The 19,298-nt window shown below is 39.4% G+C and overlaps 1 protein-coding gene across 1 annotated transcript in view; it reads right to left on the reverse strand.

The window, feature by feature from the left end:
- Positions 1 to 19,298, reverse strand: part of ppp1r16b (protein phosphatase 1, regulatory subunit 16B) — an 87,691-nt gene that overhangs the window by 8,189 nt on the left and 60,204 nt on the right. Inside the window, exons 4-6 of the mRNA XM_062415637.1 lie at positions 10,929 to 11,074; positions 8,073 to 8,176; positions 3,923 to 4,047 (exon numbers count right to left, since the gene is read on the reverse strand). Of these exons, the coding sequence (XP_062271621.1) occupies positions 3,923 to 4,047; positions 8,073 to 8,176; positions 10,929 to 11,074 (375 nt within the window). The remainder of the gene's footprint in view (positions 1 to 3,922; positions 4,048 to 8,072; positions 8,177 to 10,928; positions 11,075 to 19,298) is intronic.

Below are 19,298 nucleotides of genomic sequence, written 5' to 3' on the forward strand. Positions count from 1 at the left end.
TTACAGGTTTAAATGAACTGGAATCTCTAGATTGAAGAGTGAATGTGAATGCTGGTTTATGGTTTAGTCTTTTGATAGACTGGTGATGTCTCTGGGATGCTTCTCCTCTAGAACAAATGCATGCTGGGAAAAGTGAACAGGACGTAAATAATTGCACTTTCCTCCAAATAAACACAGAAACCACCAAAAAGTCAACTGACTAACTTGTACATTATTTATTTTTCAATTACAATCATTTTATCATTCTAAATTTCTTTTAAACTGGGTTTAAATTGGTGTTTTCAGTGTTTTTTACTGTATTTACTCATTCATTTTCTAATGCATTATGTGAAACACTTTGAATTTGTGTTATGTAATGTGCAAAGTAAATAAGTATGTCAGTACAAATAATATTATTGTGTTACCTGTGGAAAATTGTTAATGACTAATCAGCTGAATGAATTTTTTCTCTGTGAGTGTATGTCACATTGGAATACAGAAAGTTGAATCCAACTAGTATTTCATGAGAATTACTGAATACATTATTTTGCCTTTCACAAATTGATAAACTCATTTTCAACCACAGGGGATGAAAATTGTTGTTGCCTCACAACAAAACAAGGACACAACATGTACTTCACTGGAAAACAAAAGATTAATCTTACATAACATCCTACCAATTCCCTTCCTCTCTTCTTTGCCGGACATTTTAATAAGGCACGCTCTAGTTTGCTTCATCGTGCTCGAATGAAGATTAACAGTGTGCATAAAACAAGGGGACGAGCGGCTCAATCAGACAATTTCTGGTACGACTTTAAAGCTTAGCAGGGTTATTTTGGGCTACTACCATGTAATGTCCCCTAGCTATTTTCATCCAGTGATCTGTCACTGTGTTTCGTTGGTGTAGCTTAATCCCTGGTACATAATAAAGACTTCATTAAAACATCTGACATTACACGGAAAATATTCAGGAAATTATACCCTAACAAAACAAGTTTTTTTATCTGGCGTTCTCGACTTTTTAAACGCTCTAAACGAAGCAAATGGACTGACCGAATTGTCATGCTTGTTTCTATTCTCTCTACAGCATGTTTACATTTATTCTTCATGGTAGAATAAAAGCACAATTTCAGACCAAACAGGAGGCGACATACACATTAATAATAGATAACTCTGCTTGCCATTAACTGACGTATTGAATGGTGACTGCCAATGGAAAGGCCCCAAGAGTGATGTATCGCATCCAAACAGTGATTTGTTGTAGTGGCACAGAGAGCAGGCTGAACAATGCCCATAAAACAGCAGTGTCCTTGTCAAACCATTAGGATGCTTCTCATGAACTTATTCTGTCACGTTATTTGATTATTGTTTATTTGGAGCCATATTTGTTATTTCATAAACCATCATGTTTGAAAATGTTTGTGTATTTGAAACCCATCATTTCTCATTGATACATGTCTTGTTCTAGTAATTGAAAGCTTATTTGGAATTTTTAGTACATTTCAGATCTGACCTCGCATCACTTTAAACATTCAGTGGTGCCATTTACAACTTTTAATAATGTGATATTGTTTTACCTGAATGCATACATATTTAATTTATCATCATATTTTAATACAGGTTTGCCCTAATCTACTGCTACAGGGCTGAATTACTATTACAGGTGTATTCGGTGCTCGTGAGCAGATTATTCATATCAGCAGGTCATTTCAAAATCACACAGCTGATTAAATGGCTGATTAGCTCTGACGGTTTTATGGCCTCATGCGTCAGTGTTGCAGAGCGCATAATCTTTTAAAGGTGAATCTATAATAAAGATGGCCCTCTGAATATTTAAACACCATTTCTATTCGCTGTCGCTGTCGACCTGTGATGCCTGATAATCTGATTTGAGTGGGTCTCTGCAGCACTCATGTCATGGAAAATGCACCCATAACAGCTTGCACTCATTTAGTGACAGAATCTGCAGCTGTAGGAATGAGTGTTATTAACTGCACACAAATGCTTTTTTCTTTACCTGCATTGTCACTATGATCCCAAACACATACAGTAACGATAGTTTTATATCATGTTGAATGTTACATGTGTGTATATAATGTATGTGTATATATCAGTGGCGGCTGGTGACAAAAATGTTTGGGGGGGCGCAGTTTGATGGTTGGTGGTCCTAGTGTTAGTGTCAAATAAGCCGTAGCACCACTTCATACCGCAGCAAAAAAATATAAATAAGAAAGAAAAACTAATCTAAAAACAACACAACATACTATAATGTCCCCTGGTTTGTCCCAGTATGGTATCTCTGACCCACAGAGAGAGGAATAAAAAATTATAACCAGATATGATAAAATGCCCATTTCACTCACGTCACCTAAAGATACCAGCAGTTAAAGCAGAGTTACCAATAAGGTAATATGCTTAAAAAGAGACACCACCTATATTTTAGTTATTGTGTCTTCAGTCCTGATTTCACTGTAATCTGTTAGTTGTTGCAATACCTAAACATGACAATAGATGGCGCATTAAGCACTATACACTGCTGTGATTAGGCATAATTTATTTAACTTATTTTAATAATGAAATGTACCCAAATCAACTGTAATAGTCAAAATTACTTCCATCATTTCTTATCCTGCATTTATGCATTTTAGTTTTTTACACTTCATAGTTATGTCTTTTATAAAGTATTTTTTAACACTTTACAATATTAATAACAGCAATGCAGCTACTACCTGATCTTTTATATGTCCTGTTGGAGCTGCTGGATGCAGCCACTGACTGAATCTATGTTCCTCTTCTGGAGCTTGGCATAGCAGAGGTCTACATGTGGCCAGATGTGGTGAAACAGCTGCAGAAAGAGCTCAGCAATGCTAAGTCTGCTAAAAACAACTTAGCTCCATGCTATTGTCTCGATGGCTGCAGCTTTCTGTTTGATTTTTTTCAGAGAGATGTTTTAGGTCTCGTTCCCCTGTCGTTGTCCACAACGTTTCGGTGCTGACACTTTGAAACAGCAAACAGATTAAGCAATAAAAGGAATAACTCACACTGCATCCAGCTAGCCAGCTCCGTTTATCATAACAGCAGCAGGAGAAACTCTCAGCTCCTCCATCACCTGCTGCTGCTTTATCCTCTTTCTCTCTTCTAGTGAAAGTCTTTTGAAATTAGGTTTTTGTAGAGAAATTACAAAATAATCTTCTTTAATTTCCGCGGCTCCACTTTAACGTCATCTCCTGAACCTACCGTCAACAGGAGTTTGGATGACAGCAGCTGACGGGAAGGCGTGAATGACAGCCGGAACTGTCCAATCACAGTAGATTAAAAAACATGAAACAACAACAATTCGCTGCCAATAAAAGTGGGCGTGTCCGGGGCGCACTGAGCTGCGCCCCGTGGGAAACGTGACGCAGGCCAATGAGAGAGCAGCCTCAGGTCACATGCTTGTCAAAAGTTTGAGGGCTTGCATTGACTTCCATTAGTCCGGCGCCCCGCATACAGGAAGTACATATAGAAATTAATAAAATACCATTTGGAATCGATTTAAAATGAATGATGACAGGTGCTTAGAGGCTAACATGACCATCTTGCTAACAAATACTATTTATTTCATAATTATTTAGCATTTTCTAATTCATTTATGTTTAATATGTTTAAGTAGATTTTGGCCAGATATTTGATGGGGGCGGCGCCCCAGCGCCCCGCATTGACCGGCCGCCACTGGTATATATACTCTATATATTTATTTTTTACATTTTTGCTCTTTTTTTCGGAACAAACTCAGATCTCAGGTTCGTGATGCACCCCAGATGTTTTTGTTTGTCTGGTCCTGAGGGAACTGAATTGTAATACCTGCTGTTTTCTTTTTTTTAAATCGTTAAAATAAACTTGAAAGCAAGCCTGTTTTCAATTGAGATTGGTGGAGAAAAACACAGAGAGCAAAGTTTCTTACCAATGTGGCTCCCTGAGAGTCCTGCTGGTTGATCTCCTGTCCCTCTCTCAGCAGTTCCTGAATATCTCCCAGCATATTCCTCTCCGTTGACGCTCGTGTCTCGTTGATCATCTCCTGGGTGATTCCTGTCAATCAAACACGAGGGCAGAACCAGAGTGTTTATCACAGGGGAGACTATTTTTCTTGGTGCAGCATGCTGATGGGGCAAGTTTATGATCTGATTAACACAGAGGGACAGAGAGTAAGGTCAGACTTTATGGAGCAGGTAACTTCAAAAAGTTAAACTTTTAATAGTGAGGGTGTCTTGTCATGTGATAGTAGCAGTCACTTATTTTGTTTTACAGTGATATTTCATGGGCATGGCAACACAGCAAGGGCCAAATGTAAACATGAATGGTTTTTAACATAAAAGTAAGTATATAGTGTTAACTGTTGGGAAATAATTCACCTCTAGGCAATAATTTTTAATTTGTGTTAAACTTATCCTGGAAATAATTCCCTGACAAATGGGCTCTACATTTGCAAAATCATTACAGAGCTGCTTTATATATTTGGATTTTTAAAATTCAAAAGAAGAAATTCAATGACTATTTTCTGTGGGTGGAAAACACGCTTCCTTCCCTACCATATTTTGGCAGAAGAAAAGTTTTGTGATATTTGGCACCCGGCTGATGCTGTCTGTCACAACTACTCTAAATTCCACCTTTAATCCGAAGTCCTGCTGTCAGGTCAGACTCAATACGGTGAAGAACTTATCCTCCCACAGCTCAGCAGTAATGTCCAGAAAATGTGAAGAGACGTCACATTAATAATACTTAAAAACAGCCTGTCAGTCAGAACTGTGACTCTTATATACTTACTATGTGTGACTGACTGAAAACAAATGATGTGTTACGGATGCAAATATGATCACATATTCCACTAAAAAAGGGTCTTATTATTCCATTTTGGGTCATTTTAAGAGTTTAAATGTTTACTAAATAAAACAGAAAAAAATGCTGAAAATTAAAGAAGTCAGGAATTTAAAAGTAGACACAGCACCTTAATGAAGCATGGAGGATCTGTAGGAAATTGATATTTAAATTAAATGAAAAGTAGAAGTCAACAGGCATCACCTGCATATTTTATTGTCAGTATTTCAGCCCTACGATCTTTCTCCTGACACTGACTTATAAACTGAATCTGGTCCAGTGATGCTGAAGGAAAATCTATCAAACACACCAGCATCCAGGCAACAACCTGCGAATTTAAATTCAAACTCCTGCTTCAATGTCACACTCTTGTTTCACATGTGGCCCGCACTGATATGCACTGCACTGACTTTCTCACTGAATTCACAAGCAGAATAACAGTCGGAGGGTGTTCAGAGGGGCAGGAATTGGGACGTTGATGGTCCCCTTTGTTGACTTAAATGAAATACATCCCTCCAGCTACTATCTCCTGTTTTCAGTTCTTTCTCTTTCTGGCAAAAGTCTCAGTGGCACTGATGTCATTTACTTGCCTTGTTTCTTTCATATCCCCTGCAGCTTGACAATGCCTCTAAGGTTTTAAAAATGCAAACCACAAAAAACTTTTCTAATATAGTCATACCACAACAAATAGAAGCAGCAGTAAACTATTTGAGGTGAATGTATGTAAATATGCCGCTTTCAAATCAAAAGCTCAAGCTTCAGCGTGCTCTGAACACTTTGTTTGCGAAGTTACCTCCACTTCCCCATCAAACTGGATGTCACACACATGCCCACACACTGCCATCCGTTCTGTAACCTTTGTTGCTAAGGTAACGAGCTGTTGGGGACATCCACTTGCATATTTCCCAGCAGGCTCAAACATGTAATGACAAATTTTGGAATTGTCTTGCTTGACAAATGATTACTCGATTATCAAAATAGTTTCAGATTGATTTAATTTAGATTGATTAATCGAATGATAATTGCAGCTGTACATCAATTTATTTATTTTTTAATTATTCATCTCCCAATTTGCCAATAATTCTAGCAAATCTTTGAAAAAATCCTTCATAAATCTGTGAGTGTCTGCATAAATGCTACTTCTGTGTTCAGCAGACCCTGATCTAAACTGTCATTTTTCATCACTCCATCAGTGCTGGGATGGATTTGACTGGGATGCAAAATGGCATTAGCTGTGTCAGCGATGCAGCCATTTGGTATGACTCGTCTGCATTCCCCACTCCATTTCACCAGGTAGACATTTCCCCCCCTTATCACTGCGGTTCATCACAGATGTACGGGGCTCCACAGGGGGGATCAAGGAAGAGTCAGATCGATGCTGCATTTCAAGTGCTGTGTGTGTGTGTGTGTGTGTGTGTGTGTGTGTGTGTGTGTGTGTGTGTGTGTGTGTGTGTGTGTGTGTGTGTGTGTGTGTGTGTGTGTGTGTGTGTGTGTGTGTGAGAGAGGTGTGTGCCTGTATATCCATCCCTGCGGCGTCTCTGGAGACAGAAGTCTTATCCAGCAGCATAGTGCTGAGAACATTACGGGAGCAATTAGCAGCACCACGCTCACTTTAATCGGCTTAATAATCATTCTTCTCACCTACTGTACCACTATCTGCATTCTGCGACTTGTAAGCTGAGAAAATCATTTTCATCTGTCGGCTGTCTCTGTCTTCCCATTCCAAACCCCCACCTCCCTTCCCCATTTTTTTGGCTATGTTGGTTCCCAGTGTTGTCTTACAGCCAGGATACAACCCACACGATTGTTGCCACATTCCCTATTTGCACTGTTAAAGCTATAAAAATCACTAACACCTCACTTGTTTACGATACAGTACTTATCATAACTGAGCTTTTCTGACCTTTAATTATCCTGGGAAATGTGACTGAGCACACATGATGCTCTCCAGCACCACTCTTTCTTCCATACAGTCATCTTCTGTTTACCGCAGAGCAGCTCCACTGAAGCGTTGAGGATTTAGAGTTATACTGAAGGGCACCTTGACTAATTTTCACTAGTGTACTTCAACCAACTTCATTTCCAAGCCAGTCTGGGCATTCATACTACAGCTTTGAGTTCTCTAAACCCAAAGCTAATGAGGCCACAGATTGTGCTGCTTTGTTGCCAACAGTGTGCACACGCGCCTGTGTGTACATGTAACTGTTTACTAGAAAAGAAAACACTGACAACAGCTTATGTAAAGCAGTGTGTCAGCTCGACTCTCTTTGTGTCAGTCTTTCTTTGTATCATACACACAGACAGAAATACACACATCTAAAACACACTGCGGATTCCCTCGTATCCTCATTGATGTGTATTTATCTGTATGTCAGTGCTGATCTCCTTGAACTCTCTCAGTAATGTCCGATACACACAAACTGTGCCAAGTGTGGCTGTTTACAGTGACACAGCATGAATATACAGTATTCCAAGCTGCATCCTGTCGGGAGTGATAGAACTGTGAATATCTCAGAGCTCCCTGAGGCGTCAATCCTGAATCTGTGCAGGACAGTGAGTGCTTTCCTAGGTCATGACCCCACTGTCATCTTCCTCAGCAATCTGTTCCCGCAGTTGGCACACTTTCAGACTGCCAGGAGCTACAAACACCCGCTTATCCTGCTGCAAAGGTTGAGTCACCTTCGGATGTTCCATGTGAGAAAAAGGTTTGCATATTATAAAGAGAACTATTGAATGTAGTGTGTTGTGTAGTTGTTAAAGATGTGCATGTAGTTGTATCGTGTAGGGATGAGTGATGTAACTTGCAAGCAATATCATCTTTAATTGGCCAGTTTTCCTTGAAGAGAAGGTCATCTGTTTTTTTAAATACACCTGTGCACAAAAATTATTTTAAATCAGGTTGGTGACAGATTTATGACGTTAGGTTAACTGTTAACTGGACCTCTTTATGACTCAGCTTCATAGACACATGCTATTAAAAAGCCTGTAATGGTTAAATGGTAATTGGGACAAGTTAGACCTAACTGCCATAATAGAGTAACCAGACACAGCACAATCTTCACAATGGCAGAGCACACAGAGAAATAACACTATCTCATTGATTTAATCTGTCTGCAGACATTGTGTGACTGTTAAAAATGAGATCCAAAACTTCTACAAGAAAACACAAAAATTGGACTCATCACATAAAGGCTGCAGCCTGAAAATTTCTGCATTAAAATGAAACATCAATGCTCTACCTCTGTTAGCCATAGCCGTCTCAATGATGTCCAGTGTTGGATCGTCTTCACACAGGTCGTACGGCATGTTGCCATCAGAGTTGACCGCCAACAGATCTGCGCCGCTGTGGGAAGCGAGTTAATTATTAACTAGATGTGAGTATACTTTTTTTCAAGGACTAATAAATGTTCTATTTTAATGAAAAATGTCAATGCTAATATGTGGAACATACCAGACACATATAAGTATATTGTTGTTTAATATATTACATTTAAAAAGCACCATCTGTTATCTAAATATACACAGCAATGTGTCCCCCCAAAAAATAAAAAGCTCAGCATGAGCTTTCACAAACTGATTTACTGGCTTTTAATTTTAGGAGAAAACATCTAAATCTAGATTTTTTTGGTTGTGTAAAAGGTTTGCTTACGTCAGCAATGTTTGTAGACATATTTTAAACTCTGGTGAGTTGGGAAACCCCAGAAAATGCAGAAAGATGTTGATCTGTAACTCAAACTCTTAGACAGGAAATACAAAATAAATCTGAGTTAGAGCACAACCTGATGAGTCAGATTAATTTCTTTCAGTCCACAACAAGTCAGACTGCGGTTGTACTGGGCAGCTGCCAGGTTTGAATGTGTAACTGTTTGTATGTGATCAGAGTATTCAGGGGGTGGTTTTTAATCAGTAAGTTCACGGGGAATAATGAATCCAAGTAAGATCATGAGTGGCTAGACAAGTCCTGCATGTCAACAGATGGCGGCAGTGTATCTGTTGTATATTTAGTTATTTAGTGTGTGCATGCGTGTGTCTGTGTCCACAGGCAGCAGTAATATATGAGTGTGTACACATACGGTGTCTTCACTTGTCTGGCATCTGTTAATGTCTCTTTGTGTTTGTAGATTTATATCAGAGGATCTAATTAAACACTAATTGAAACTGTCTAATAAAATCCTAATAGAACACGCTCATAATATGTGATTTCATATGACTCTGTACTTCCTTCCTATGTGCAGGTGTGTATGTGTCAGAGCAAAGAAAATACTTTTTTAAATAATGATACATTTGCATAACAAAAACTCCAACTGCCATTTTTAAATCCTTACATGTGCCATAGACCATGTGAGACCATGTGCTGGTCTACAAATCACTGAATGGTTTAGGTCCAGAATACATGAATGACATGTTAGTAGAATATAAACCCAGTAGAGCTCTGAGATCTACTGACTCAGGTCAGATAGTGGAGCCCAGAGTTCAGACTAAACATGGTGAAGCAGCTTTTAGCTGTTATGCTGCACACAACTGGAACAAACTACCAGCAGAACTGAAATCAGCCCCAACTGTGAATATTTTTAAATCCAGGTTAAAAACACTTCTCTTCTCATGTGCTTATGATTGAGCTCTTTCAAAGCACTTTAAATTGTAATCTTTCATTTGCACTCTATGTCCTTTTAATGATTTTAAAGCAAATCATTATTTTATGATTATAGCATTTTATTTCTCTCTCTTTCTATGTTTCTGTACTTTGTTTTTATTATTAGTGTGTGTGTGTGTGTGGGGGGGGGGGGGGGTGGGGGGGGGGGTGGGGGGGTATGTATGTGTTTACTATGATTGGGTTTTACTTTTATTTCTCAAATTCCATGTTTTTTTCAATATTTTCTGTTAAATGTTCGTTTTATGTAAAGCACATTGAGTTGCCACTGTGTATGAAATGCGCTATATAAATAAAACTGCCTTGCCTTGCCTTGTGAGATGAATAAATATTATCCTTTTATTGACTATTGAATGGCAAAATGATGATTTGATCTTATTATATACAGTTTTTTTTTGTTTTTTTTAAACCAAATTCTGCTGTCAAATCTACAACTCAGGACAAATTGTACAGAAATGTGACTGACGTTTATCAAAGGTAATACATAAAAGTAAAAAATATGATTTATATCTGAAAGATATGCCGAGTTAAACACCTTTTCCTAGCATGGCTACAACATATTTTCCAATCTTTGTTCTTATCTTTTTTTTTTTACTACAATATTGTTTTGTTTTGCTTCCTACTGCAGTTTGTCCAGGCTTGGTTTTTCCTCTACTGTTAGGTGTGTAACCATCCATTTCTGCTACTCCAGGTTGCATGCTGTCATTTCTGGATCAGAGACACATCATTTTGACTTCTCACAGCTCAATTTAAAAAAACTAAAAAACACACCACACAAAACAATTCATAGGTTCATACAAATAGCTTACTGTGGCTCACTGGGGACAGTGGTTGCATTTACTGGAGTATTTGACAGCACAACAAAATACTCTGTATGCCAGTTAATTTCCGAGAGAGGTACAGTATGTGTGCAGTTTCCCTCAGGAAATTGGTTGGCGGATGTGATAACTGCCGCCTACCCCAAGCTAGTCAATACCAACTTCAGAATAACCTCAAATCTACACACTCTATCTAGTCAAATGTGTGTCCAGCTGGTTATGAAATTAACTTCAGCCTCATGCAGCAGGGAGTCTTTTCAGGATGTTCGTCTCTACTTTTTTCAATGTGTAAAAGCTTTTAAGCTTTTCTTTTTTTCCTAACGCTGTAATGTGCTTTTGTGACTCATTACTGCAAAGCCAAAATATGATGTGTTGAATGAAATAATGACCTGCTTAGCTGAATCACACAGATACTGATGCATCTAATCTTATTATCAATGTAGTTACTAGAATAAGTTTTAAACAGCTGCCTGACTGATAAGTGACATTTGCTGTATGATATAGTGCCACTGATCATTTTCTCTGAGGAAACCTAATAATATGCTACACAAAAATGTTTTTTATAAAAATGTAAAGCATACGAAATCTTTTGGGAAAATCTGGTATGAAATATATGCATGTCTTACTGGGCAATGAGTATCTTGACAAGCCCTGCATGGCCACACGTAGCAGCAGCATGCAGCGGTGTCCACAGCTCGTTGTCCTGAGCGTTGACGCTGGCTCCTCGGTCCAACAGGATCTTCACCATCTCATCATAGTTATCTATACAACACTGTATCGAGACAAAAAGGAAGAGGTAAAATGAGAGAGGGGTGGGAGAGAGACAAATTTGACTTCAGTTCTTCTGATACTGTTCTTGCTGCTGTGATATCTCAAAAACCTGAAATAGAAAAACAGAGGAAGGAGAGAGACTTAGATGGAGGGGAGAAATATGGCAAGATGGGAGGAAAGGGAACAGAAGGGAGAAAGTGATGGGAGTGAACAGGAGGCAAGAAGACAGGAAGGCAAAGGAAAGTGTAAGAGAGTGGAAGGAATTAATAAGAAAAAAGGAAGAAGGGGTAGAGAAGGAAAGGGACAACTAAGAGGAAATAAGGGACAGAAAACAGACAAACTGAGATGCATGGTTTCCTCTTTGTTGGAGAAAAATGAAATGCTAAAAAGCTGAAGCGGAGCTCTACGTTTTATTATTTTCAGTCTGACGTAGCATATAATTCATACAGTGAGTGCTCAGCTGTGCTGCATGGAGGCTGTATGCTCCAGCACCTTAATCACTGCAAGAAAAGGATGAAAAGAGACTCATTTGTCACCAACAGCACAGGCAAACATGACGTCCATAAAGAAATAAGTCCTTTGATAGTATATTGCACAATGCAAAACTGAGAACACATAAAGCTACTTTGGACAGAGTCGTTCTGACATCTCACCCATTGTGTGGGTTGTTCTCTGGATTCAAGACAAAACTGGAAACCACAGAGACAGAGAAAGACAGTGCGGGACAGAGAGTATTTTCCTTGTTAAACTGGGTGTGATTACAGGGTGGGGAGGAAGCAGAATTTTCCATGAAAACCGTCCTCCAGACTAGCTGCAGACTGTCAGCAGCAGCAGTTTTCTCCATCAGAACTAATTGGTGAGAGTGTGGGTGTGCCATGCAGTGCTGAATAAAGACCAAAACAACAGAGAATACAAAGAGGGAAAACAATATGCTGCAAAGAGCAGGCATGAAGTTAAAAAATGAGATATTGTCACAGTAGATAATCCTTGTTGTTTAATATCAGAGGGTCATCCTACTACCTCAAGACACTTTGTTATTATTTATGCTGGTGAAGTTGTAGGTTTGAATCTAATTCATGGCATCTGCCACATGTTATCAAACCTATATTACCAATCTCTCCACAGTATAAGCAGCATATTAAAGAGAAGAAATATTTAAATCAGAAATGTCATAAAAATACTTTTTTGTGCCCATTAACAGCTGCGTATTTTTACAAAAGAATACCTTTACTTTGGTGAGAACCCACTGGAGTGTTGTCAGTTCGCTGCTTTGAAATGAAAATGAGGCATCTGCCATGATTAAGTGCAAAGTCTCTGATGACAAAACAACTGTTGTTAATCCCATTATGAAGTCCACTGACTGAATGTACCTTACTGAAGATTAAACAATGAGAGAAAATAAAGATTGGTAACAAATGTTAAATAAAGATGATGATTTTTTTAAAAGCAGCTTATCTTACTCAGTGTTGCAAGAACTGGAGATTTTCACAGCGTGCAATGTGCAAGAGGTGAGATGTACCCTGGAGAGATCACCAGTCTATTACAGGGATAATACACATTAATTCAACCAACTCTGCATGTCTTTGGACTGTGCGATTAAGTGCTACACACCATATGAACATAACTATTAAAGTATTTATTTTAATATTGTAGCTTTTTTAAATTATTCTGTCTGCACAAAAATAAGACAATTGTGATTATTATAATTATTATTATGTTACTGCAAATTAAATATCTTTTGGTTTTGATCTGTTGGTCAGACAAAACTAGACATTTGAAGGTGTCACTCTGGGCCTTGGAAAATTATGACTAGCAGATTAATCAACCATATAATGAAATTAACTGTTGCAGCCTACTATAAACATATGCAGGCAATACACAGCAATAATCATACAAGGTTTGTGTAATAAAATTCAAGACATTTTTTGGGTAGCAAACATATTTAATAGCTGATAATTATTTCTCTTGCAGTTGTAGAGTTCACTAGAAGGTTCTTCACTTTTTCAAATGTGGAACACATAACTTCACTGAAATCGTCTGCCACTGGCTTCCCATTAATCTGGTGACAACAAGACTCAGACTTGTGTGGAAAGTGTCACTAAATCTGACCTAGTAGGATTGCTGTCAAGACTTTTGAGCAAGAGTGACTTAATTGCTTATTCAGACATGGGACCAAAAAGTTAAACTGCCATAAAAATTACATTATGTATTGATGTGCATGTCTGAAAAGGGCTCCTGACTTCTTTTTCTGCCTGCCAGGCAGTTAGCTAGTAGTTGTCTTTAAGTCGAGGTACATTTTTAGTGTTTAAAACTGTAAAACTACCAGGGCTCCGTGCTTCTTAAAGATCAGGATTAAAAATCATTGATTTAGAGATGAGGTTGTTGTATTGGAAGATTTGCTTTCCCCCCAAAAAACATGTCAACATTGCAGATGTTCACCATGTTAACCTCGAGAAGTTGATGTGTGGAGAGTACAGTGTTTTTTTTCTTCATGGATTTACATAGAGGACGAGCTGAGATGCACTCTCTAGAGGTTTCTTGTATCTTTGAGTAGGAGCCAGAGTGAGTTAGACACTAATACAGAGAGATGCACAAACATGAATATAAACCCACAAGATGGAAATGCCAAGAAAAAGAAAGGGGGAAGATTAGACAGCAGACGGAGTCACTTTGGAAAATCCAAACAAGAACTGCAGACTCTTCATCATCATCCTATTATCATCTTTTAGATATAGGTTGCGCTTTAAAGTGATTTTAGAACAATTAAGAACAAAAGGCTGTGAATAATAGAAACTAACCCCATTTTTAGTACAAGAGAACACAATAACAATTAAATGTAGTGGTAAATGAATACTATTTTACAACAAATATCAACAACAAATATCAACAATATATAATTGTGTCATGTGCCAAAAGCTAGCAGGAGCTGAGCTAGGGAGCTGTTGTTTTCTGACAAGGCTGTGAAATGATTAAATGGTTGAGATGTCACCTTTGGCACCACATACATCTCTGTCGGCCTTGAAGGAAAACCTCAATTTCTCTTCTCAGCCACCTGTACGTTCTGTCTCTGACTTCCTGCGGTATGAAAAAACCTGAATGCTTTGACAACAATAAAGAAAAAAACCCAAAACTTAGACCTCACTGACGCAAAGAGAGAATGAGAGGTCGCATTCTCTCGACTTTTATGGCTTCGATTGCCAAGGCTACTCAGATAAGGTAGCTCTGACTGAGGAGTGTGGGGGGAGTACATAAAATTAATATACAGCACAAGAGAGGAAATGAAATTACTGTACAGATGCAAAAAACAGATAGCAGGAAGACCGATAAGAGGTGAAATAGATGCACAGAAAACACAAACGTCGACTGACTGGAAATCGATGACAAACATCCTCTGAGTTATGCACAGCTCCTTAGTCATGGTGACTAATATGCACACTCAACAGATTTAATACCTTTTTTACACCATGTTTAAAATGCTCACGTGAGAATTGTTATACATATTTAGGATATAGAGAGAAAGAGGAGGGCTAGACATGCAACAAAGGCACCCAATGCCTCGAATTAAACTAGGAACATTGTGTCTATGCAGTGTGCTTCTTAACCACTCGACCACTGGACGCCTTGTCCCCACTTTTTTTTTGGTGGTGGAGGTTAAAAGATTGGGAAGAACTCTCTTTGATATGTATATGGGAAGAAAAGACCTACATCATACTTTAAGCAGGCACACGGCATGAAAAGAAAAAAAGGAAATGCATGAATGCTACAGAGGTCCTAGTCCCAGAAACAAAGCACAAAAGAAGGTAGGCTACATTTAGAGGTTTTGGGGGTTTTTTTCATGCAAATCTCTTCTAAAGAAATCTGCACAGGCTTTGTGTGAAAAGATTACATGCGTAAAAATTACTCAGTTACACGTGGTATGAAAAGCCTTTCCTGTCATATATGCTAAAATGAGGAAGTTAAGAAAGACACAATGAACGAGATGTATCTGTGACCTTATTTACAGTCTGTCAAAAGCAGAGGTAGCACTCTGGGGAAGGTGGTTTGTGTGTTGCAACTACTTCCGGTGTCAGCGATGTCAAAAGAAGAGCAATAAAAACAAATTCGCAAGAAATGACAGAGGAGCATGAGTTAAACAACCTTGTTTTACTGTGTATGTGTGACGGCATTAAATCGGCAAATTGAACATCTTGTTGCATGGAGATGGTACTGTTATTCAGAGAAAAAGTTATGGATTTCATTGGCAAACTTGAAGATATTATTTAATACAAAATGAGCAGCCTCATAAAATTGACAAGAACAAGACTCTTAAGAGACATACCATCTTGTCAAAGACATCTGATACCCTGATGGATTAGCTCACATCTAAAGCTCCAGCCTGCAGCAGTGGCATGACAGATGTCTTCAGAAAAACCCGAGAGACTGCAACCTACACACTTACAACTAGGCTAATCTCCTAACCTCCTTCTGAATAAACCCACACACTTCAGCCCACCTGCTAGCTGACTGCTAGGCTAATCTCTTTTTCTCTGGAGAAAAAAAACATAAATTTGCACCCACATGCTAACTACACACTAAACTAAGCTCCTAGCCCTGCCCTATAGACCCCTTGTACACCGCCTCCACTCCTCTTGTCTTGGCAACACGACAATGAAGCGAGCAAGGAAATAATGTGCCTTTCATGAAAACTATTCACACAGGGACAGCAGTGTGGCTCTGACAAAGGCCCAGATTATTCCCATGTTGCTGGAAAACAACAACAACAGTCTTGCTGGGATCTGTGAGTGGGCTGAGAGGACTGTGGTTCGGGTTGAGGAGCAAAATGACAAGGAAATAAAACTGAGACTTTGACTGAATGGCTACCCTGAAATTTGATCAGGGCAAGTGCCAAGAGGACTGTTGGTGACAGAGCTGGCAAAGAAACTGAAGTATTGAGAGGTTTAGTGAGCAAGACTAGAACCAGGAGAGTAGAGCTTTAAATTCTACCAGTGCCAAAAGGACTAATGCAAATCAATTAGACAAGACTGAATTGAGCATAAAGATGTCAGAGTGTCTGAGTGAAGAAACTCAAGAGGCCAGCTTCAGCCGCTGAGTATTAGACCTAAAAGGCTAAATTAATTGAATCGAGGCTATAACAAGCAGCTGGGACATCAGAGCAAAATGGTGTCTAGCGCGCACTGAAGATTTCTGGGCTCAGGTAAAATTTTAACCACTGTTGCATGTTATTTCCTGCCCTTTCATCCGGTGTATCAACACTAAATCAATCCCTGAAGAACAAATGAAAGCACATTATTAAAAAGCGGTGCAGGTGCTATGCAAGACTAGAATGGTAATTCCAGCGTTATTATTACATTTGGGAAGCTGAGTGTCAGAACATGTGTACTGAGCTGGTGACATGTCTGAGTATAAAGGGCCTAAAAGGCGGAAGACATGAAAAGCTGACTGATGAAAAGTCTGGAACCACTTAGGAATGTCATCCCATAACTCTAGTTTAGAAACTTTAGCTCGAAAGGATCAAATCCTGCAGATGATCATTACAGCACAACTTAAAAGCCAGCCTCAGTCATCTCTTTGCCTGTCTGTCATCTCTGCATACAAATTTGAGTGGTCTGAATCATTGAAGTAAATGTTTTTAAATGTGACTTTGGCAGTCTGTTGATGTTCTGGTGCCATTTTGTTCACTCAGCCACAGCAGGATCCTGAAGCAAAGCACAAGAGCTCAGAACGAGACGACAGCTGCAACTCACCCAAATATGGGACAACATGAGGAAGGTATGTTTAAAAGCGTTTTACTCTACATTAGACAGTCACTCAAAAATGCAAGGGCCTGCAATGATGTGGGAGTCTCTAGGTAAGTCCAACAGGGCCTAGTGAGAAAAAAAAAGTCAATCCAGGAACGATGGTAAGAGCAACAGATCCATCAGTTTGAAGTAAAGGTCTTCAAGGGTCCAATCGGTTGGACCAGGTCCAAATTCTACTCCATCTAATGGGGTCAGCAATGGTCATTTCATTGCTGTGAGTGTCCAGGTTATACAGTGCCAGTCAAATGTTTGGACACACATTCAAGAGAATGGGAAACTTTTGACTGGTACTGGATCTGAATGGACCTGAGTGTAAACCTCACAATAATGGTGGGAGAAAACTTTGTGTTTTGAGGACAGAAGAACAAGGAGGTGCTTGTTAAATAATCAAATTAACTGATAGCACATCATGCTGCTGCTGGTGTTTGCCTTCTCTGTCTTTTAGGGTCTGTTTGGGTCATGCACATTTTGGATTGTGTCGATTCACATTGGGTTTAGCTGCGAGCTCAGGTCTCCATCAGGTCATCAGGGTCAAGCAGGTTTTCCATAGGTCCATTTTGGGTTATGCCAAGATTAGAGGACCCATGATGACCTTTAGTTTGAAGGCTAATCAGCTAAAAACATTGATCAGTGGTTCATAATTAGGTCTGTGTGCTTGAAACTAACCAGGAAATGTTGTCCGACTACGTGTAAATAAAAAATAGTTATACATGTGGCCATTTAGATTTGGATGCTGAAAGGCAGAACAAAAGTCTGCTGCCATAGAGAGGGGCAAGGCATGATAAATTGGTACAAATGGGAATAATAGAAAACACTATGGAAAAGTCTCTCCTGTAAGGTATTCATGCTGCTACGCTCACTTGTGCACATGAAAACTGACAGAAGTAATTGTGTGAAGGATGAAAAAGGGGATCTTTAGAGAGAAGTTTCACACCACATCTAACTAGCCAAGAATACATCTTGCCGGATGACGTTGCTGAACTAGATTCAACCTTTTTTCTAGACAACTGCGCAGTTGTGCAACAGAGGCCTTGGTTGCATATTTTAACGCAGTGCTAACAATGGCCTAAACACGACCTTGCACACATTCAAACACATCCTTACACAGCCTTGTTATTGAAGAAAAAGACTCCATTTATCCATCACATCACCACAATATGATCTAGCCAACTAAATATAGAACATTTTCCTTTCTCTAGCAGACCTGAAGCTATCAAGGTACTTTCACGACACATTAACTTCTTCTCAGCGACTAAATATTGAAGTGCATATAGGTGTACGAGTGTGTGTGCATGCTCTAACACACACACACACACACACACACACACACACACACACACACACACACACACACACACACACACACACACACACACACACACACACACACACACACACACACACACACACACACACACACACACACACACACACACACACACACACACACACACACACAGAGCCCCTTTAAGCCATCTATTGATAAATGTCTCATATCAGTGAGGCGAGACCAGCCCTAGATAGGTATGACATCTCATTTAGAGAAACATCAGCACCACTTTCTTTCATCTCCACCTCTGCTATATGGTGTGTGTGTATGTGTTCTGTACATATTTTATCTTTTCAGTTTCTATGTCTGTCGTTCCTCTAGCTTCAAGCAGACAGGACAAATAATACACTATGAGCACAAGTGTGTGCACGTGTTCTGTCATAGGGTACTTTGGGGGGCAAATTTCAGACTTAGTCAGTCAACTGGGGATGGCTTGTCCAATTGGGGACAAAAGCTGTGTCTCCAGTTGGGAAAAAGCAGTGGTTAATGTTAGGTTAAGGGTTAGGTTTGGGAGTAGTGGTGATGGTTAGAGTTAGGGTAAGTCTATGTCTAGTCTATCTAATGTCCTCCAAAGTGACCATTATCTGATACATCTGTGTATTTTTGTCTGTGTGTGTGTGCATGCACAAGCATGAATTCCTCTTGTGCGTCTCCATACTGTGTCCCCATCTTCCTGTTTGTGTGTGGTGGTATTTGTTAAATTGTGGCACAAGTGCAAAGGTCTTGAAGACATTGTGCAGGGTGACCGATCCAAATAACAGATTAGAAGGTAAATACACATTCAAAGGTCAATCTGATCCTTTGGCAACCCGACAACCTGCAGCTTTTAAAAGACCAGCCACACAGGTTGTGACTGATGGACTTCAATTTTCTCTTCCCCTGTTCATCTCGCTGCCTCCCAGCAGGAGCCAGAATATTAGGCTTTGAGCTGCCGAGGGAAAGAGAGACGGCCGTGTTAGATGAGGCAGAGTGAAAAGAGGCGAGACACACGGGCAAAGGAGAGAGGACACAAACTTTTTGAGGTATAGAGCAACTACAGAGAGAGATAAATATAAAGAGAGGCTGCGTAGAGGATGAGAGATGAAAAACAGGAACTG

This window comes from Scomber scombrus, chromosome 3 (assembly GCF_963691925.1).
Source record: "Scomber scombrus chromosome 3, fScoSco1.1, whole genome shotgun sequence".
In the NCBI taxonomy this organism is placed as follows: Eukaryota; Metazoa; Chordata; class Actinopteri; order Scombriformes; family Scombridae; genus Scomber; species Scomber scombrus.